At 36.5% G+C, this 22,929-nt stretch overlaps 1 protein-coding gene across 3 annotated transcripts in view; it reads left to right on the top strand.

The window, feature by feature from the left end:
* Nucleotides 1-22,929, top strand: part of Cwf19l2 (CWF19 like cell cycle control factor 2) — a 57,193-nt gene that overhangs the window by 13,010 nt on the left and 21,254 nt on the right. For all 3 annotated transcript variants that reach the window (XM_076926160.1, XM_076926159.1, XM_076926161.1), the window contains exons 7-12: nucleotides 2,597-2,712; nucleotides 4,450-5,096; nucleotides 13,459-13,549; nucleotides 15,342-15,434; nucleotides 19,690-19,806; nucleotides 21,542-21,679. In XM_076926160.1, the coding sequence (XP_076782275.1) occupies nucleotides 2,597-2,712; nucleotides 4,450-5,096; nucleotides 13,459-13,549; nucleotides 15,342-15,434; nucleotides 19,690-19,806; nucleotides 21,542-21,679 (1,202 nt within the window). The remainder of the gene's footprint in view (nucleotides 1-2,596; nucleotides 2,713-4,449; nucleotides 5,097-13,458; nucleotides 13,550-15,341; nucleotides 15,435-19,689; nucleotides 19,807-21,541; nucleotides 21,680-22,929) is intronic.

The following is a 22,929-nucleotide window of genomic DNA, read 5'->3' as shown; positions in this document are numbered from 1 at the left end:
TTTTGGTTATCAGGTTCTTAGTTGACATTGGCTTACAGGCTTTTGTAGTGAACACTCATTGATTCTTCCTCCTCTTCTTTCTTGGATTTTCTGATTCTTTGAATTTAAAGAACCTTTAAAGGTGCCTTTAATTAGCTGCTTTACTTAACAGGAAGACACAACAGTTCAAAGAAATAAATGACTTGCTTTTTGATGTTAAAACTATTTAGTAGTAGCAGGAGACTGCAGTCTAGGATTTCTGATGCTTATTTTTTTCTTTTTTGGTATTTCTGTACTAATATGTCTTCTGAAAGAAATAGGAGAAATTTCTGTTGTACATTTGGTTGTGTTTTGTTTATTACAGTGTCACTTGTTAGAACCATGAAATTAAAGTGTAATTTTAGACTTATAAAAAAACAGGTTTGGGATATAGTTATATGTTAAGTGTGTTATACCACTGAACTTATTGTAATAATGACACCTTTTTTTGGCACAAAAACCATGCTTATTCATGGTTTTTGATCATACTGTGTTTTAACAATTTTCATGAGTGGTAAATATGCCTTAAAAACGTGTTAGTTGAGTCTGAGTATGCTGCTTCAAATTGTTCTGTTTGCTTTACAATATTTGATCCCTAAAGTCAGGATTTAAGTTGATGTTGAATTGGTTGGATTTTTATTTCTGTTACGTTTTCTTCACATACACCATAGGACAAACAGATTATTTTTGTTTTCCTATATTTCTTTTGGGGCTACTAATACCTTAGTGGCAGTTGAGGGCATTTTGATGAGGCTCAGTTGTTCTTTTATTAATCTCATACATGCTTCTATGGACTTACTGATCTAATTATGTAGCTGGGGCATTAGTAAAGATATTAATTGCTGTGAGATCTTCACTCATCACCATGCTAACTGAACATCTGGGCTAAGTTCCTTGAGTGCTTACGTAATAATATAATATATATATATAAATTAAAAAAAAAAGGGAAAAAAACAGAAATGAAATAAACCTTTTGAATGAAGAGTGGTATCACTAGGGATCTGAGCTTGAGTCACACAGTGTTTATTATCTGTAAAGAAAGGCCATATTATATTAGAAGAGATTGCTTAGTAAATGTTGAAATTTGAATAAAACAATACAATTAATATGGATATAATTTAAAAGTCTGTTTTGCTATTAGTTTTGTCTTTAAACTTTAAAAAAAATTTTAAAGTTATTTTTGTTATGTGAATTATGGAGTTGGGATGTTATGGGAATGTGGGTCTTATGGGAAGGTGCCTCTGCAGGTCAGATCTGGAGTTAGAGTTATAGACACTAGTGAGCCAACTGATGTGGGTGTGGGAACTGAACTCTTGGGTCATCTCTTAGAGCAGCACAAGCTCTTGACCCTGAGCCATCAACAGTCTGACTGACATATATTGAAAAGTCAGAGCACAGTGAAGATGGTCATAGAATGTCATGGGAAATTGGCACACAGTTGAAGAAGCAACAGTTTTAACACCCTGGAAATGTTCTTGTCCCCTTCTAGTAACTCTGTCACTGGAGGGTAACTAGTCCTATTTTTCATTACCAAAGTGATACCCTTTGATTCTTTTATCTGCATTTCAAATTCCTCCATAGTGTTGTGAAAAGCTACAGCTTATTTATTCCCTTTACTATAAATTATTCCATTTAAGAACAGGTCATGATCCCTCTCTGGTCATGGACATTTCCATGTTTGAGATATTATATAGGTTGTTTTGTTGTGAGGATTCTTGTGCATGTCATTAGGAGCTTTTATGTGTTTCTTGGCTCTAGAGCTGGAGGGATCTGAAAGCAGTTGTCATTGGGGCAAGAAAATCAGGAACAACATATTAATTAAGTAGTCAATTAAATGTCTATGTATAGATTAAAAATGAGATACACATGTGAGAGAGTGTGTTCATTAAAGACATTCCAATGTTCATAGTTGCAGATCACAACTAGGGTTTATCTTAGTGATGTCATCTTCCATAACTTACTCACACTTTGTGTTGCTTCTCAGATGTCTTTCTCCTCTGTGCACATGTATTCCATATTTCTGGGAGTGTCCATTCCACTATATATTTTAAAATAAATCTGACTCATTGTCTTGAGCTCATTATATGGAATTTTCCATGACCTTCCAGTTAAAAATAATAAGCTGAACATGGTAGCACATCTGTTTAATACTAGGGCTTAGGAGGCAGAGGCAGGCATACCTCTGAGTTCAAGGCCAGGCTGGTACACATGAGTGCAGAGTACAAGGTTGCATAGTAAAACTCTATCTCACTAAATTTAAATTTGTTTAAATTATTAAACAAATAATCCTTAACTTCTTTGATTTTCTTCATACCTTTCTTGTATAATTTTATGCTTGTTCTCTTAAATGATATTTACTTACAGTTAGTTTTGTTTCTCTTTCTTTTCATCATGACAAGCCTTTGTGTAGCTTGCAAAAGTAGTCATGTAAATATATGGTGAATATTGATTGTGGTTATAACTTTTAAATATTCAAGGAAAGTATTTAATTTTATACTTTAAAATGATAAAAACAGTAAATATTAATTGTACAGTAACCACCTAATAAATATAACTAATGCTTATTATTGGAATTTAGCTACAGGAGTAGCGGATGGCGGATTAAGCTGGCTAAGAAAGTCTTGTCAAAGAATGAAGGAACAAGCTCAAAAAGAAAACAGAAAATTTGAAGATGTTGTAGCTGAGAAATACGGGGTAAGTATTTATGTTTTAAGGATATATATATATATATATATATATATATACACACACACACACACACACACACACATATATATTGCTTTCATAGTTACTTGGAAAACTAAGTGTCTTTGTTTGGAGCCATGAAACATTTAAGGGGACAATTTAAGGGCACACACAATCCATGGGAGTCAGTTTTGTCCTTCCCTCATGTCATTGTCTTCTACCATGTGCATCCTAGGAATTAGACTCAAGTCATCAGGCTTGGTGGCAAGTGTGGTTAGCCGTTCAGCTATCTTGCCAGCCTAGTCTACCATATCTTAAGATTAACATAATGAATGTAAAACCCAAGTGTGTAAAATGTAAATATGCATACGTTTAGTGTAAAAGTAGCATTTTTCTCATTGGAAGGAAATATAAATAATACAGGGGCGTCTCTGTAGTATGCCTTTAGGGGTAAGGATTGTTGACATCTTGGTAGACTGGAGAGTTTCATATATTTTAGTGTTTTGACAGTGTGACTATGCTTCAGCATATATTTTAAAGCCAGTTTAATGTCTTTTGTTTCAGGTAATGTTAACCTGCATATCTTGTCTATAAATACACTCCCAGTTGCATACTCCTTTCTGTGTCCAGTTTTTGGAAGGATTTTTATTTTGACTCTAATTACCTTATTTTAATCTGCAAGTCTTTTTTTTTTCTACTCCTACCCTAAAGGCTATTAAATGAGCCCTTCTGTTTAAGAAAATCGGTTGGGTGGAATCCTTTTTTTTTTTTCTTTTTTCCATGTTTTTCTTCCCATCTAGAAGTACTAACACATATCAAATGCCATGTATGTATCTTTTTAAAAAAAATCAAAAACATGCATCTGTTTACTAAACTATAGAGAATTTCTTAGTCAATTTGATTTTTAAGAATTTATTTCATTCATTATAACTGAATTCCTCCTACCTCCATTTATTAGTCTTTCTTGGATATTATATTTACATTTCAAATTTTATCTCCTTACCCCATTCCTCCCATCCTCCCCACCCAGGAACTCCTTATCCCATCCCCCCTCCTCCTGCTTCTATGAGGATGTTCCCCTACCTACCCCCCCACTCCCACCTCCCTACCCTTGAATTCCCCCATACTCGGTGTCCAGCCTTCATGGGACCAAGGACCCCCTCTCCCACCTATGCCCAACAAGGCCATCCTCCCCTACATATACAGCTGGAGCCATGGGTCCATCCCTATGTGCTCCCAGGCTGGTGATTTAGACACTGGAAGCTCTGGTTGGTTGGTATTGTTGCCCTCCTCATGGGGCCACAAACCCTTTCAGCTCCTTCTGTCTTCTCTCTAACTCCTCCATTGGGAACCCCTTAGTTTTAAACAGTAGGTTTTTTTTTCCCCCCTATTGACAAGGATCAAGTTTTAGCATCAGAGTATACCCTCTGGAATCTTAAGTTACCAGTATGAATTAGGACTTTTTAAAGGTTGTAGTTATTGTGTCTGTGTGACACTCTTGTACAGGGCATTTGTTCTTAGTGTCTCTCTTTTTGAAATATTTTTATTTGATTTAATTATTTTTCTTTATCTACTTATATTTTTTAAAGTATGTTGGAAAGCAGTGTATTGTGATTTTTAGGGATCTATATTTTGGTTGGGGATTTTTATTTTACCATTTAACATTGTATCATGACACAGTGGCATGTGGATGACAAGACACTGAGCTTTTCTTAATTGTAGATATATTGTTATTCTCCCTTATAGTCAATGGAAATATTTCAGTCAAAATTAAAAGAAGCTGAAAAAATTGCATACAAAAGAGAAGACTATGGATGGGAACAGTGGAGAAAGCCTGCACATTCAGATAGAGCACGGTGTAGTCAATCAAGTGGCACGTCAGACTTAGTAAAATGTAAAAATCCGTCAGAGGACAGACACTTGGAAATGGAGCCTGCAAACAGCAGCAACTGTGAGTTTAGTGGTCCTGACACAGGGAAGAGATCTGGGACTCTAGGAACCTGTAGAAGGGAATCTGCACTAAGAAAAAACCAAGAACCTTCTGGAAATTTGAGATCTAAATTCTTAAGACCCTCTGATGAAGATGACCTGTCATGTCACAAGAGGAGAAATTTTGAATCATCTGCTTCATATTCTCCATTAGTGCCTCAGGCCTCTTTGCATTGTGATTTTCGAAAACCCACAGAGAGCAGTGAAGAAAGTTCAGCATCATGGAGTCGATCTGGTGGGCGAGAAGAAAACAGGAAGCCTTCAGATCAAAAGCCATTGGAAACCTGGAGCTGCAGTGCCAGTCAGTCCTCTGCAGGAGATAGAAGAGGACAGTTACAGGCTGAGAGTGTCAGAGGTGATCCACCGGGAAAAGGACATCTACAGGACAGAACATTGACAGCTGGGTATTTTATGAATATATGTTTTCACATAGGTTCTTGAGTGGGATGGGATCAAACCTTGATTTTGTCATTAGGGGTGGCCATATTTGAGGTAGAAAAGTGTGTCCAAAAAGTAAGGACAAATGTCTACTTTAAATGATCATTAAAACAGGTTAAAGGTCTGGGGAGACAGCTCAGCTAGCCGGCATAGTAGTGTACATTTGTAACCCCCGTGCTCTAACTGAAAGATGAGAGGTAGAAACAGGAAAATCCCCTCAGAAGCTCAGGGGCCAGATAAACTTTAGAAACTTAAGTGGAAATTTTGTTATGATGACTGACAAATCATGGCAGGGATTAGAAAAAAGTCATTGTATATAGTAGCAAAATGAGAGATCCTGTTTGAAGCAACCTGAAAGGCGGAACACTAAAGGTTGTCCTCTGACTTCTTGTCATATGCAACCGAAAGGGGAATTCTGTTAATAATTGATTGAAAAACCATAACAAGGATTAGAAGTCAAACTATCTGGGCTTTATTCTGGGTGCCTTAGGTGGTAGATCATTTGTAGTCCCCACTTGCCAGTGGGATGATGCCATTAATTACTGATATCATTAATATTGGCTTAACATTTCGGCACAGTGTGTTGGTCCTGTTTTCTGTGAATGTACATGTGCCCTGTGTGCCCTGTGTGCCCTGCTTCCATACATTGTTAGTATCCTGTCTGGCTTTTAAATTGCTTCATTTCTGTTATGGCTTCTGAAATTGTAGGTTTCTTGTAGTTATGATACAGGAATATACTGGAGTCCCTGTGATCTGATTTTTTTTCCAGATTAGATAATATGATGTTAGAAGTTTGAGGCTTTTTATGAACTCCCTGATTGTCTGAAGGAATAAAGAAAAATTTAGGAATCACCTCCATATATTTGGAAGAAAAATATTTCTGAGTGATCAAGTAGTGGTAAGAGAGCCAGGTAGAGCCTTTAAGAATGCCAGGAAGAGTCAGTGAGGGACTGCTGGAAGCTACTCATTTGTGTGAACGTTGTTGTAAGATATGATGGGTTGTTAAATGCCAGGATTCTCGAAAATTTGAAAACGAATGGACTTTAGAACTATAAGAAATTATCAGTCTGATTTTAGAACTTGAAGAGATCATTGTGTGAACCCTGCCCTTTGCAGTTATGAAAACTGAGGGATTGAGGTTGTAAGTCTCGTTATATCACTAGAGCTGCTTGATTTACTAAATTCAAATACTGTAATTTTTTTGAAGCAATTGGACATATTTATGATTTAAACGAATTTACAAAAAGCCTTGTTGCTAACAGGGAATTTGACTAGATCTAGATATTTTATCTGGCAAGTCTGTAGCCTGTTAAATCTTTACCAGATACATACATTTTTTAAAAACAACTTTTCCATGGAGTGTGTTTCTTCGAGGTAAGTGTAGTCAATAGTACTTTTGTGTAATTGCCTTTTCTTTCTCTTTACGTGCATCATTGGCAGCTTTCCTTTTCCATTCATTGTTTCACTTTCTCTCATCTGATCATCTTTATCATTTCTACGACATTCTTTTTTAACCTGTGATTATCTTACAGGAAAGCATCATCTAGTAGTGGCCCATATGAGTTAGAGCTTTAAGCTTATTATATTTAGGGATAAAATTTATATATGTATAGTTTTCTTCTGTCAAACGTTTCTCTGATTCGTCACTTTGTCTGTTCCTCAATTAGATACCACTGTCAAACATGGGTGCTCCCTTCTGTAAACTAACCTTGCCTGCATTGCTTGAGATTAAAGATACGGAGTAAAGGCATGACTGGATTCCAGCTGGAGTAGCCATGCTGCTGGGTTAAAATTCCTCTATGTACTATGTCCTTAGAGTTTATGAATTTCATCAAAAACTAATTTGGTATACTATTAATAATCTCTGAGTGTCATTTTGCCATTTTGGTATTATAGCTCAGAAGGGCATGGAAAGGGTTTCAGGTCTTAACTGTCTTGAGTAAGATCCTTAGGCATGAGTGAAAATGGGAGAGTATGTGGTGAGGAAAGAATAGTCACAGAGATAGTGAACACTGCCAGGAGGAAAAGAACAATTGAAATATATGTTACAATGTTAGTGGACTGGATCCTTTAATTATTTCCTTTTGAGAAGTTTAGTGTGTGTGTGTGTGCCCACGTGCATGTGTAGAGAACACACATTTTGATGGAAAAATATGGATTTTCTTTTTAGAAATTAATTATAATGAAAACTGCAGAAATATGCCTGTAATGTAGGAAAATCAAACACAATTAGACTTCTTTTGTCTCTATAGAACAGTGGGAGATATTATGTGTTTTTCTCAAAGTGTCTGCTCAGTGTTACAGATGGTCAGAGAAGCTGGGGAAAGATTGTTCTCTATAATTATGTCGCAAACTCTAGGCTTTAGGTTGACTTCACTGTTTCTTTTGTACCTTCTCTTGATTGAATTTTTTGCTTAGGTCTGAGACATGAGGGAAGAGGGATGTTTTTCATCAAAGTGGTAGGGTGAAGTCTAGAACTAAGATGCATCCAAGATGAGAGTTAGCAGAGGCTTCTGTAACTTCACTCAGGATACTTTTGTTGTAACAGAGTAGCTATGTGCCAGGTGTTAGTAATCTAAAATCCAGTTCTGTATACGGTGTCAGAGGCAGAAGAGCTGTGCAGGAGATAGAAGCAGAAGCACTACCATGGGCCTGAGGAGAGGGCTGTGTGTTTGGTCTACTTGCTGAGAAAGCATGAGGACTGAACTTGACTTTCATACCCAACATTTATGTGTGTGTGTGCAATCCCAGATCTGGGAAAACGGGTCTGGGAGAGCCCTAGAATGACCAATTAGCTAATAATTCTCTTGTAAACTAAAGTTACTGTGAAAGTCCATTTTTATTAACTGAGACTTTGAATTTGTTTATTTGTTTGTTGTAAACACACATCAATCAGAATTTATTATGGTTGCTTTAAAGCAGCAAGGGCAGAGATTGGGGACCTGGCAGTCACTTAGTTTCATGACAGCCAGGACTCTGCAAAGAGATCCTGTCTCCTAAACCAAAATCACAAAACAGAAGTGCTGAGGTCAAAAGTCAGAATGCACAAAAGTTTCAGAATGCTGCACCACCTGAACTTCCTTCAGTCCTTGTGAACAAATGGACAGAAAAGGTACACAAGATGACAAGAAGGCTACATACAGCAAGGTGGTCAAGGGCTAGGCCTGTGCCGCCATTCGTTTCATCCTAGGAGGGGATTGTGGTCCCTGACGGTGTCTTGACTGAAGAACCACTAGGTGCAGGTGGAATGCCCTGGGCTTCTTCTAAGACTTATGATTTATCAAGACTACTTTATTACTGGCCTGGGAGGAAAGTTCTAGCTCCTGGCTTGCCATTCTTGAAACTCTAGATCCTGCTTGGTGATTAAGTCCTTGAGCTCCTCCAGCAGGCAAGGCATCCGTGCACTGGCATCTGGAAGGACAGATGCCCAGCTTACCCAAGAGCTGCGGTGTAGTCAGCCCTCGGGGATGGGTAAAGATCATCTAGGAGTTTCTACCAATTTCTCCGAATGTGATGACCTGCACAAACAGCTTATTTCAAATAGCATCCAAGGCTATGGCCATTGTCTTGTGTTGCTCCTTGAAGGTCTCTGCCATGGCCTGAAAAGGGCCCACTACCTCCATCTGGGCATTGAGGATGGTGCCCCCCTCCTGATGTTTCTGACAGAGCAGCAGCTGTCACCACAGGTCTCTGCACCCTTCTTTTTTCATAGTCTGTGTCTGCCAAGTCCTTAGCCTTCTCCAGGAGAGCCAGATTGTTTTCCATCTTCACAGACAGCAGGGTCAGCATTAGAATCTGTGACTCCATGGTCATGGTTTCCTGCAGATCTCTCTTGTGAAAGGCTTCCCTTTGTTTGAGGAGTGATAAAGAATTTGAAGTGGACTTTCTTTGACATTGTCCTATCTAGCAGGGGAGCCTTCCTGAACATGCTTTTTTTTTTTTTTTTTTTTTTTTTTTTTTTTTTTTTGTTAATGGCAGACATGTCTCAGTTGGATGGAGCCATGCCATACCCTTCCAGCGTGGTGGACCGCAGGTCTCTTGTTCCTATCACTTGGTTGTCTTGTTTGCTCCTTGGCAATGTGCTGTCCTTCCCTCAAGTGGCTTGCCTCCTTTGGGTGATACAGAAACGTTAGTTTTCTTCTTGTGGGTATCAGGACTCAACCACTCTTCCTCCTTGCACTCCCCTTCCTTTTGTCTTGGGACTATCATGGGTGTCAGTGACCAGACTCAGAGGAGTCGGCCATTTACCTGTCTTCCATTCTATGGCGAGCTGAGCATCAAGCCCATACTTTGTTGAATCACCTGGCAATGGGAGGTGTAAGTGGCCATAGCTTCAAGACATCCCTGGATGCACCATTTAAAAAATGAGGATGTGAGCAGTGGTAGCTCATGCCTTTAATCCCAGCACTCAGGAAATAGAGGCAGGCAGATCTCTGTGAGTTCAAGGCCAGTCTGATCTGCAGAGTGAATTCCAGGACAGCCAGGGCTACACAGAGAAATCCTGTCTTAAAGTGGGGAAAAAAGAGACTGTGACTAGAGATTGTGGGAGGCATTAGAGAGACTAGAGGAAGTTTGTGTTAATGTCTCAGTTCAGGGGTTTTATGTTTGTGTTTTTGTTTCTGTTGTTTTTTGAGAGAAGATAAATTTTGTCTTCTTTTTTTTCTTTTATTGGATATTTATTTATATTTCAAATGTTATCTCTTTTTATTGTTCCTTTTATTTTGAAAATTTAAAAGCCTTATGAAGTGTAATTGGTAAATTTTGGAATATGCTTATGTGTATCTTGTAAAACTCAATCTCTGCAAGTTTCTTAGTAAATGTTTATAACATTCCCCTCCTGTCCTCTTCCTCCACATCCCTAACTACCATTTTCAGATACTTCTGCTTTCTTTCACCACAGACATTTTATGTAAGAGGGAAATACATTGTGTAATTTTGCTAGGAAGCTGGCTTTTCCCACTGAGCATAACTGTCTTTAGCGTCACTCAGGTTGTTATGCATATTAATAGTTCATTCCTTTTGATCGATGGGTAAGCCACAGTTTGCTTCTTCATTCCCTGTAGGTAGACATTTATATTATTTCCTGTTTGGGATCATTACCAGGAAAACTTTAATATGCACTCATGTACATATGCTTTTCTTTTGTATTTTATATGCAATAGTTCTTTTCTATTGCATAATTCCTAAGAGATGAATTACTGGATCATACAGTGCTTCCACTCTAAATATTAAGTAAATGTGAGACTGTTTCCTAGAATTGGCATGCCATTTTATGTTACTACCAATAGAGTATGGAACCATCATTTCCCCTGTTTATGTTGAAACACTTGGCCGTGGGCAGGCTTTTTAACCTGGTGAGTAGCTATAGCTTACAGCTACACTGTATCTCTTAATAACTACAGATCAGTGCTGAGCGTCTCCTCAGGTTGCTTGTGTGCATTCTGAGTGTCTTTTTGGTTAATGCTTAGAACTCTTGTTTCCTTGTTGGTAGTCCATGTTTTTCTTTTCCTCACCTGCTTTATTGATTGCATTCGAAAAGCAACTGGCTTTATTGAGGTCTTCTATGATTTCATTGTTTTTTCCCGCTTTTTAATTATTTCGTATATTCTGATTACTGTTGATTTGATTTTTTACTTTTCTGCTGCTTAAAGCTGTAACCTGATACCTGTTGTTTCCAAATAAGTAAATGAATTTTCTGTTTTCTCCAAGGTCAAACCCTAGAAGATCTCTACAAATTGAGATATATGGCATTTACATTTTTACTCAGTTCGGAATGCCTTCCAGTTGCCTTTCTCTCTTTGCTTGACGCTGGCTGGTGAAGGTCCAGGTAGTTGAAAGCTGCCTAGCAGTGCTTGTTATTGATCTCTAATTTAATTTTTTTGATCAGAAAACATTTTTCGGACAACCTGGCTTCTTAGACTTCCTATGAAAACCAACTTTGTGGCTCAGAGTATGGTCTATTTTGGAGAACAGTTTAATTCTTACTGAGCTAATGTGTCTCTCATAGATGCTGAGTGGTGTGTTCTGTAAGTCATCAGCAGTTCACTTAGTTATTCATCTTTCATATTCTTGCTAATTTCCTCTTTACCTTCTGTAGTGTTTAGAAATGCTAAAATGCATAGTTTCATTGGGGAGTAGTCTGTTGAAATACTATCAGCTTTTGCTTTGTGAAGCTTTCTTATTAGGTACATGGATGTAGGGATTCCTGTGTACTTTGATAGCTTAGTCCATTTTTCTTTTAAAATAACCCTCTTTGTTGAGGGTACAGCGTCTTTGTGTTATACAGTAATTTGTCTCATATTAACATAGATACATCAACTTTCCTTTGACTAATATTGACACAGTATATCTTTCATCCTTTTATGTATGTCACATTTATGTATTTTATATTTATAGAACTCCTTTGTTAATTAGAAATGTCCATAAGTAATACCTGCCTTTTAATACAGCTTTTTTAGTAATCTGATCTTTTAAAAATATTACTCAGTCTGCCTGCCTACCTTCCTCCCTCCTTCCCTCCCTCCCTCCCTCCCTCCCTCTTTCCCTCCGTCCTTCCCTCCCTCCTTCCTTTCTTTCCTTCTTCTCATATATGTGAGTTTGCAGTCTTCAGACACACTAGAGAAAGGCATCAGATTCCCATTACAGATGGATGTGAGCTTGTGGTTGCTGGGAATTGAACTTAGGACCTCTGGAAGAACAATCAGTGCTCCTAACCTCCGAGCCGTCTCTCCAGCCCTTAGGCCTTTTGAGATAAGGTTTCGTATTGACAGAGGCCATGCTGGCCTTGAATACTCCATCCTCCTATCGTCCTGTGTACAGATGTAAACCACCAAGCCTGGCTAACATGTCTTTTTAATATCTTTATTACTTCTTTATGAAACAGATGGGATGCATTTGTACTGATAACTGAATATGACTTTTTTATATCTGTCAATTCTGATGGCTTTTGATTTTGATAAGTTTTCGCTTAATAACTTTTCTACTTCCTTGCATATCTGATACTTGGGTGCTAGATATTATGATATTTAGTCGATGAATGGTGCATTCCCCCCATTGTTTACTAATATGCATCATTGGATGAATCGATCAGTTTCATAAGAACATTTTCATTCAAATGTGTCATATATTTATTTTTGCTTTTTGTTTTGAGATGTAAATGGGAAACCATTTGGTACTTAATTTTAACATTTTTAGTTTGTGTTCTGAGCATCATTTTATTGTATGGGGTATTATTTCCTAAGCATTTTACCCAATATTTTCTTATTTATGCAATTGTGTTTTATGGCTAATGGGACCAGACAATATTACCAGAATTCCTCAGAACATTTCTTTAACCAACTGGTAAAGTTGTTTCTCTGACTGTAGATATTTTTTTGAGGAATATTCCAGGGCCGCCTTGAGGGACGCTCTCATTGTCTAGCTTTCTTTTCTTCAGCTCCCTTTACTGGGAGCTTTGGACTTGTAGGACTGTTACTATTCTTTGCTTTGGACGCCTTCAGGCTCTTGCAAGGTTTACCCTCCCTGTGTTTTGTAGCCTTGACTCTTAAGGTAGTTAAGATGTGTTATCTGATTTTGGCTGACATTTTCTCTTAGGTGGGGCTTTTCTGAGATTGGCACATGGTCTCAATTTTAAATTACTTTTGTTTCTAATTAATCATAGGCCAACTTTACAGGGGAACAAACAACTGTTGCTTTTATTTGTTGAATGCAACTAAATATACTCAAAATTATCGCTCTAAGATGATGAATAACTTGTCATGGAATAGAGAATTTCTCAACATATAAAAAGATTGTAGTTTGATATTAGTGTTTTTATTTTATTTCTTCCTTAGAGTTTATATAGATTCTGTTAATGTATTTCTGTAACAGTCTCTCAGTGTAGCCCAGCTTGGCCTCAAATTCACCATGTAGCTCAAGCTGGCCTCTATCTCATGACATCTTCCAAATTTGGTCTCCTGTGTGGAGATTACAGGTGTGCCCCAGTACACTGGCTGAATATTCAAAAATACAATTTTAAATATTAGTATATAATAATATTATTAATATATAAAACATTAACATAATAATGTATAAATATAAAATAATTTGTATATTATTTATTTTACAGTTATTGGGTCTCTTTTCAGTTAAATTTTAACTGTATTATATTGATAATTTTTTACTTAACAGAATCTTGAAGTGTAGTTCGCCCTAGAATGCTGACCTTAATTTTTATGTGTAACCTACTGTGACCTACTGTTAGTGCTGAGTATTTTGTTGAAGTGAGTTAAGCTAATATATGAGGTTGCTTTATGACATATGCTCTTCCCTGTCCTGTTTCACCTGTAGTCCAGAGCCAGAGTCCACCTGTATCTTAAATCGTGATGAGAAGAACAAGTTGGGGGCCAAGATTATCAAGGCAGAGATGATGGGGAATATGGTAAGAGCCCCGTGTGTCTGTACTTGGAGAAGAGTGAAATTGTTAACTCCCACAGATTGGTTAGAAGCATCAGTCGTTTAGCTGTGGCATGCTTTGAAGATAATTACTGTGTCTTCATTTCTTAAAGAAATTCTTGAGAATTTGTAGAAATACTACTCTTACAGTTCCTCTACTAGAGAAATATATATGTATTATCTTCCCTTTATTAGATTTCTGAAATTTATGAAAAAAATTTTATTTTTAAGCACTGTTCTATTTTTGGACATAGTTGCAGGAGTTAAAGGTGTCTTTGTTTCATTTCCATTTTAATTTATTAGGAATGCCTATTTTCTTTTTGCAAACATTTAATATTCTTTAAAAATTTTTATTAATGTCTGTGTACAGGTCTATGTATGTTCATGTACATTGGGATGCCCACGGAGGTCAGAAAAATGTTTTGGATCCCCAAGGTTTGTGGAGGTGTAGGTAGTTGTGAGCCTCCTGTAGTATGTACTGGGAATTAAACTCTTCCTCTGTGAGAGCATCAAGTGCTTTTAACCATTGAGCTTATCAATTTCTAAACATGAAACTTAACCTAAAATCTTGGGGCCAGTGTGATGGCTCAAGTAGATAAAGGAGTTTGTCACCAAGGCTGATGACCTGAGGTTTATGCACCCCACATACTGGAAGGAAGAGAACTTATTACTGCAAGTTGTCTCCTATCTCTACACACACGTCCTGATGCGTCACACCAATACATTAAAAATGTTTTGAAAAGAACCTAAATAATGTTTATGTGGAAGACCAATTTGTCTAAGATGAGAAACAGTGATTTGGTAGAACTGCTCACTCACCCACGCATTCATGCTGATATGCCCATTGTACTGATTTGTGTTAATTTTGATATGGCAGAGTATCAAAGCTAGGAATCTTTCTACGTTCCAGTGTAGTAAATCCACTTATTGCCATAAGCATGGGTTTATTTTAAATGTAAAGATAAATGCTCTTTAAATGTTTTATTCTGGTATACTATCAGAACAGTTGTCTTTCATAGCATAAGGAGCAGCTAAAGAAGATAAGTTTTTTTCTCATTTTGTTATAGACTTGTGTTTTCTCTGTTTTTCTTTGAACACAGTTTTGCAAATCAATGAAATTCAGCTCAGCCTAAAAATTAGTAAGAGAGATAACTATCATTATAGTAGAAAAGACCTGAAGTTTAATATTTGAAAGCGCAGAGAAATCAATGAAAATAGTGGCGTGGTCACGTAGTAAGTTAACTTACATTAAAAAAAAAAAAAAACCAAAACTTTTTTTTTTTCATGGAAACATGGCAGATTAGCATGTTCTTTTTTTGTCACATAAATCTATCATTTCTTGTGTGTTTTACATAAATTTATAGTTTTAGAATAGTGAAATATATTCAAAGTTTTTAATGTAAATTTCTTATCAGAAATGAAGAAAATACAATTTTTTGTCTTGTGATTTCTTCCTATGACAAATAACTGAAGTTTTCTGTATTAGCAATTTGTAATACCTAAGAAATTACAAAACTGTGATTCTTAATATATTTCTAGTGTATTTCTTCCATTTTTGTGCCTCTCTCTTGAAACTATTCACCTTAAAACCATAAACAAATGCTCTCATTTAGCAGTTCTTATCTGAGGTATGCTCATTAAAATTTAGTGTGAATTGATTGAAGTTAGCTGTTGGCTGTAGGGCTTTTTGTTAAGCTATTCTCTGTTTTATATCTTTGAAATACTCTGTAATGAAAAATTTGAAACCACAGCTTACCGTCTTATTTTTTCTTTTGAAGGAATTAGCTGAACAGCTTAAAGCCCAACTTAAAGAGGCAAATAAATGTAAAGAAACTGTCACACAGATAGCAGCAAGACGATCAAGGGTAGAGGTAAGTAATAAAAGCTTATGTGATTATATATATTATCTCTTAGTTTAATATTACTGCTGTTGTAACACTAGATGTCGGTAAATTTCACGACCAGTCCTTTATGGAAGCTTCATCCTAGGGCCAGTGAAATCCGCAGTTATTCTAGATTCTGCAGCTCGGTGTCTTTAAATTCTTTTTGTACAGAAAATTAAGAGACTATTCTATCTATGGTTTGTTCATTTACTTAGTATTGCATGAAACAAGAACGCCTGCCTAGAACTTTCATTTGAGTAGGGATGAAGGGACAATAAAAATCTAAATTGATGATGTATATCATAAGGTTATATATATCCTGTTTCAGAAAGAGTGAGAGTTTTAAGTCACCTGTTAGTTGACTGGAAACAAACTACTAGATTTGAGGTGCATTGTTTTTCTGGCAAATATATTTTTTTCTTACAATAATATTGATAATATTTTTATGAGAGAATAGTATTTGCTTTCCCACAGCTATTTTACGTATCAGTAGGTAATGTTTAACACTGGCTATATCACCTAGTTGACTTAATGAAAAGTATTTTGTTTTCTTCTTTTAACTAAGAACTCACAAATTTTGCCACCTGTAAGGCTGTTTTATTGATCTGAATGGATAAGACAAACCACTTTGAGATTTATTTATAAAAATATCTACACAAAATATTTATAATGAAACATTCCATTTCAGTGTTTGTAAAACTGAAAGCTATCCAGATTGAACTGTGATTGTTGGGAATAATTTAAAACTCTGGCATTCTTAGGAAATGAAAAGCTTTTATAAATGCTTTCTGTTTGTAGCAGAAAGTGTGTTTGCTATCTTTGCAGCAAAAATAGTAACATGGATGTTAATAGTGGTTTGCCTATTTTCCTTTTTAGTGTTTTAAGATGAAATCTCTTTTTTATATAGCTCTGGTTGTTCTGGAACACACTATGGAGAGCAGGCTGATTTTGAACTCACAGAGACCCACCTGCCTCTGCCTCTCACGCACAGGGATTAAAAGCTTGTGCCACCATGCCAGGCGTGTTTCTTTGTAGAATGGACCCCTCTGTTATAGATGCCTAAAGCGAGCTGGCTTTGGCTAGTATTTACTAGCGGCACTATAGAAATGAAAGCAGACAAAGTGGTGATAAAGACACCCAAGGGGACGAAGTGGGGGAGTTTCATTTGTTTTTGAGAGCATATCACTCCATTTGAGGTCCTCATCTGTTAATTCCATTTATTAAGAATTTATTGAGGACTCTTTTTGTTTGCCAATGTACCAGGTCTTATATACACTTAAAATATTTCCCTTGACTTTGCCTGAGAAAAGGTGGCTAAGGCAAAACATCTCAAGTAATCTAATGATTACGTTTTAACTTGTGATACAGAGTTGTATTCACTTAAGTTGCTTAAATATCTTAAAAATTAACTTAAACCTTAAAATTATTTCAGAACTAACTGTTGGCTGTGATTACATTCTTGGTTTCTTTGTTGAACAAGAAGGTAACTTTTCTTGTGTAATAGAACTAAAATATACAGTAAATTTCCTGGAACTATGAGGAACTAGAAAAGAAGTATGGGTCAGAAGTGGAAGGCCATCCAGACTCTCAACCTTTCTGCTATTTACCATAGTGCTTCTAGTCAGCCATGCAGGATTAAGGTTGTTTATAGATGGATCAAATGTGTGTGTGTGTGTGTGTGTGTGTGTGTGTGTGTGTGTGTGTGTGTGTGTGCGTGTGCGCGCACGCACGGATGTTTCTTCTGTTCATCTTGGACTGATAGTGTCATAAAATGTGACTCATTAATTATGGGATATGAAATAAAGACTATAGGAAATAGGAATGGAAAGATGACTCTGTGATATTACTACAGGTTTGATTTCTATCATTCACATGGTAATTCATAAACATTTGTAACTCCAGTTCCATGGAGTCTGGTACCCTTTTCTAGTCTCCTCAGGGAGACTAGAAAACACATGTATGCAGGCAAAATATTCATGTATGTGAAAAAAAAAACCAAGAATATAGAGAATGTCTCAGTTTTTAATTTAGATGGAATTAATATAAAATTGCTGTTTGCTGGCTTCAGAGATCTAATGTGTAGTTTTTTGATCTTTTATTGTATTAGTAACATGCAATTAGTAACAACTGGTCATTTTTGAGCATCACCCTAGTCTGTGATAATGTACTCTCTAGATTAAAGACTAGAACAGTTAGGTGTATGTTTAATGGTAGAGTGTGGGACAGTATTAGTATTGGTGGCAGTGAGGTTGGATTTCTGGGAAATCAGTAAATCTTGGAATTATAGCATATAGCAGGTATCTCTAAGATGTAACAGAAAGTGAATCTAGCTTTCTGTATATTCATAATTCTTATGGGAGTCATGCCTCAGTGAAGCCATATCCTTGAGGTCAGGACTTTATTTCTTACAAGTACAGTTGCTGAAAATAGTTGCTGATTGAGTTACTTAGTTAAAGACAGAAAGGAATAAAACAATTTCAAGAACTTGGGAGATGGTTCAGTCAGTAAAGTACTTGAGTTGGATCCCTGGAATCCATGTGATAAAACATGATAACTTGTAGTCCTGAGGCAGTGGAGACAGTGGATCTCTGTGGCTTATTACCTAGCCAGCCTAACCTACTTGGTAGATGCTGGGCCACTAAGAAAGAAATCCAGTGTAAAAATAACAAACAAAGCAAAACAGGATGTCAACCACATTCAAGGTTATCTTCTGATTGCCACTTGCATGCATACATGTATACACCACTGTGCACACATGCACAGAGAACTAAAAAGAATCGCAGGCTAGAGAATGTGATAAACATAGTACAATACTTTCAAATCAAGGAATGTGATTATATAATTAATAATTAAAAGTCTTTAGTATTAGAATAGAGAGCAGCTTTCACAGTATAATAAAGTTAGAAGCTACATTATTATGTTTTTCCATCTTTATATTTATTAGCATAGGGACAGGTCAAAAGGTTTAAAATATAACATCACAAAAAAAATTAAGGATGAGAAGTAGTGGCAGTATTCAATCTTGATTAAATATTTAGAGAAAAATTTCTATAAAAACAGTATTAAGTGTGTATTTTATTTCTTCAACATTGGAGCTGTTAAATGTAAATGCAGTTTATTTTTATATTGAGTTCTGACTTGAGGAGATTGAAACGTAAATAATTTGATTGGTTTCTTTTCAATGATTTTTAATGACTCTATCACCTAATGCTCTTATTGATTGAACATGACATTCACGTTCATCATCAACAACTTTTATGTTATACCATTTTAGGTTTATGTTGTGTTATGATACATTTGGCTACATTTTTTTTTAAGGAAAGGTAATATCTTTAAATTATGTGAAATATAATAGCTTATGATGAGCCAGACACATGAAAGATATTTGAAAAGTGTTAAGACAAGGAAACCTTAATATCATATTGCAATAGCTATTCTGAAAAGACTGCTTTGACAATTGGTTGCCTTGTTACAGTTATAAGTTTATGAAACACCTATTACTTCTGCTGTCCACTGTATCAGAGATGGGTATTCTCATACAAGTACAATACACTATTGGTACTTCATCATCTTTTTTTCCCAGCATAATGATTATTTGGGAACTCCACATCATGCACCCTGACCATACTTTCCAGTCCTTTCAGGTCCACTCCCTCCACCCTGTGCCCTCTCTGGAAAATAACAATGAAGAAAAAAAGTACACCAGTTCTAATTTATGTTGTCCATATACTCATTTGAACATGGTCAAACTCTCAGTCACTAATGAGTGGAAAGTTTGTTAAAGAAAACAGTCTCTCTCCTACCCCATTCCTACCAGTTAGTTCAAGGCTACTCTGGACAATTTAGTAAGACTGTATCTCAGAATCTTTTTTTTTTTTTTCTTAAATAAAAAATAAGAGGGTTGGCTATAGCTTATTTAGTATTTGTTGTATGTGAGGCCTTAGTTTCAACACCCAGTATGCTCAATTAAAAATAGTAGCAGAAGTATTTCAAAGTTGTCTCCATAGTTAAACTACTAAAATACTAACATGAACTCTTGGTCTCTCCCCTTCTTGTCTTTTGTTACTGTCACTTTAGAGTGGATGATAAAAGTCCAATAGACATAAAAGACTTAAATCCAAAAGACTCAAAATGACCCATAGTTCTGTATGAAAACGAGAATCTTTTCTGTAATTCGTTGTTGTTAAGTGTAGAAATGTACCATTGTTTGAGTTTTTCAAACATTAACTAAACCTTTCCATAGCATGAAGAGGAACAAGAAGTAATCCTTACTCGAACAGATGAGTCTGGAAGAATGTGGCCTGTGAGCAGCCCTGGTGAGACTGTGGATTTGAAAGCAGAAAGAAGGAAGAGACAGAGAGTATGTACCATATGCTTTTATTTACTGATTCATATGTTTTTCTCTTTTTTATTAGACTAGACACTTTTGAAATGAAAACAGTGGAAAATAAGAAATAATCACTTTTATTCTTTTTTTTTTTTTTTTTTTTTTGGTTTTTTGAGGCAGGGTTTCTCTATGTAGTCCTGGCTGTCCTGGAACTCACTCTGTAGACCAGGCTGGCCTCGAACTCAGAAATGCACCTGCCTCTGCCTCCCAAGTGCTGGGATCAAAGGCATGTGCCACCATTTCCTGGCAATCACTTTTATTCTTATTTGTATTTTTTTTACCTTTTACAAATGCCAAACAATTCAGCTGTGTTTTTCCCAGTGACTGCACATAGAAGGCTCACTACAATTTTAATTTTGATGTAAATTTCTTTGATTTTGTATTCAGTTTCTTTCTCATGTTTACCATATTGTATGTAGAAAAGCTTGACCTCTTAGATCTGTTATCCTTGTAGACACTTTTGAGGTCTGAAAAGAGAGTGTTCATACACAATAATGTCTTAATTACATAGGCGCTATGAACTTTGAAGCACCTCATTTTCTTTCCTATCTTTCAGCTTTGGCAGTTAGTTTTTGCACTTTCCGAGCATTTGGAAAGGTGATGAAAACAACACATTTAATTCACTTCCCTTAAGTTAGGTTTTTGTTTTAAATTGGAAGACTTGTAGATGACAACAGAATACACAAGTAATTATTTGTTAGAAATTTTATGTCAAATATTGTTTGTTGAGTGCCTATCCTGATGTAGATAGTAGTTAATTTAATAAACAGAAATGAGATTGATATTGCTGATGTAGTGGGAGGACTGAGGAAGCTGGAGAGATGTGAGGAACAATAAAAGATTGACTGTATAAAACAGCAGATCTGACTAGAAATCCACAAGCACAGTCATATGCCATTTTGAGTTGCATACTGCTGAACAGTCTAAGTAAGTGACTAAAGTCAGAGACACAGTCATTCAGGGCTGGAATTTACATTTTACCATAGGCCAGATGTTTAATATGTGCAGCCAGGGAAATCGTAGCAAAAGACATTCAGGTTAGTGAAGAACTAAGAGCAGTGTTAGAGTAGACAGCCATGACAGATTGTCATGACAGCCATGACAGTTGTAGAAGTAAATATTTTGTCAGTCTGGCTATCAGAACAACAAGTCAGATTGGTGACCTGGCCAACAGAAATACATTCTTCTTGGAGGCTGGGAAGTCCGAATCCAGGCACTGGGTTTGTAGTGATCGCTTTCTCATCTTATTCTCATCGTATTCATGATGCCTCCACCTTACAACCTGATTCCCTCTCCAGCTGCCATTATACTGAGACTGTGTACTGTGTGGGTTGAGGGAGGGATACAAACACTGGGTTCTTAGCAGTGAACCTTCACCTCTGCTTTTTATATACTATTTCCTGCTTGGGCACTGGCAGTCTTCCTTCCACAGTGGGAAGAAATTTTAACTAGAAGAAAAGCAAAAGCGAGAGGAGAAAGGACAGTTATAATCTTTCATGAAACTCGGCAGCCAGCTAGTGTGATCTTTGTTCTGGGAAGGAAGACAGGAAAGGAAAGGGCAAGAAGTACTAACGTCTTTACACTTAATGGACCTTCTTTAACATGGAAGGAACAATTTTGATATGTGGTGGGATTTGTATATTATCAGATTTGTGGATAATCCATTCGAAGCATGTGCAGAAACTTCATTATGTTCACTTTGCTATAGGTTTCAACCCATGAGGATAAAGAAAGGATCCGGTACTTTCCTGATGATGATCATTTGAGTCTCAAAGATTTAGTCAAGAATGAGAAAATGGGAACAGATATCGATCAAAACAGACTTTTCATGAAAATGGCATCTAAGGTAAGAGAGTCTCAGCAAACGTTGGCATTTTGAGAAAGTAATTCATCAGTCTGACAGGGATGTAGATGTTAAAGAGATCTGATAGTCTAATCTTAGTTTAGTTCATTAAATTGAGCTTTTTTACATGGTAAATTATTACATGAAAAATATTAGGGCAAATATTGTGTGACATTTTTTCCAGTATTTTCAGTGAAAAAAACTTCTTTCATACAATAGATTCTGATAATAGTTAATCTCCTCCCTCATCTTCTCCCAGATCTTCCCTACCTTCCCTTCCAACTCCATGTTTTCTCTCTTTCTCTCTAGAAAACAAACAAATTAAAAAACAAATAGGGGTTAAAAAAAAAAAAGAACAAAGAAGAAGCACAAGAAGAACATACATAAAAGTACAAAATTAGAATCCACAGTATACAAGCAGAAGACAAGCAGTGCTAAATAGTGCATTCACTATACAAGCAGAAGACGAGTAGTGCTAAATAGTGCATTCACGAGCACTTGAAATGAATTGTACCTATGTAAAGCATTATGAGATTTAAAAAAAAAGTCTCCAAAAATACGATTGAGGTTGTTTTGTGGTGGCCATCTGCTGCTCGGCATGAAGCCTCCCTTAAGTGTGGTTTATATACCCAGTAAGACTCCATTGGGGAAAACTAATTTTTCCACACTTGAAGGTGACTTCTGGATTAAGGTTGAGGACTTATGTCCACTCCACTTGTCAATGCTGGAATCCCACATGCTTTGGATCTGTTTAGACATGTGAATGCTAGCTGAGTGTGAGTTTGTATGTGTGTCAAGCCTGTTGTGTTTGGAAGACACTTTGTATCTTCCATCCCCACTGGCTCTTACTATCTCTTCTTATTATGTCTTCTGCAAAGCTTCTGGAGTCTTGAAGGAAGAAATTTGGTGAAGACACCCTAGTTAGAACTGAGTGGTTTAAGGTCTCTCTCTTTCTCTTGACACTTGTCTAGTTGTGGGTTTCTTTGTTAGTTCCTATCTCTGATGATGGTTGGGAAAGATATGGATCTGATTCCCAGTTTTTCAGTATTTACTCCGGTGTGCTTGGTTTGGAGCTAGATAGGATTGTACTGTGTTGCCCAGGTAAGCTTCAGGTATATCACTTTCTTGATATAGTACCCCAAATGGCCGAGAATGTACACGTGTAGGATCATGCTTGCCTTGGTGCCAGAATTTAATGATTGGAAATGTATTATTTGTTAAGTTGTCAGCCTAGCCTGTTACTGTTATTATAT

The sequence above is a fragment of the Arvicanthis niloticus genome, chromosome 27 (assembly GCF_011762505.2).
Source record: "Arvicanthis niloticus isolate mArvNil1 chromosome 27, mArvNil1.pat.X, whole genome shotgun sequence".
Taxonomy (NCBI): domain Eukaryota; kingdom Metazoa; phylum Chordata; class Mammalia; order Rodentia; family Muridae; genus Arvicanthis; species Arvicanthis niloticus.
This window is presented reverse-complemented; position numbering and strand designations above follow the sequence as displayed.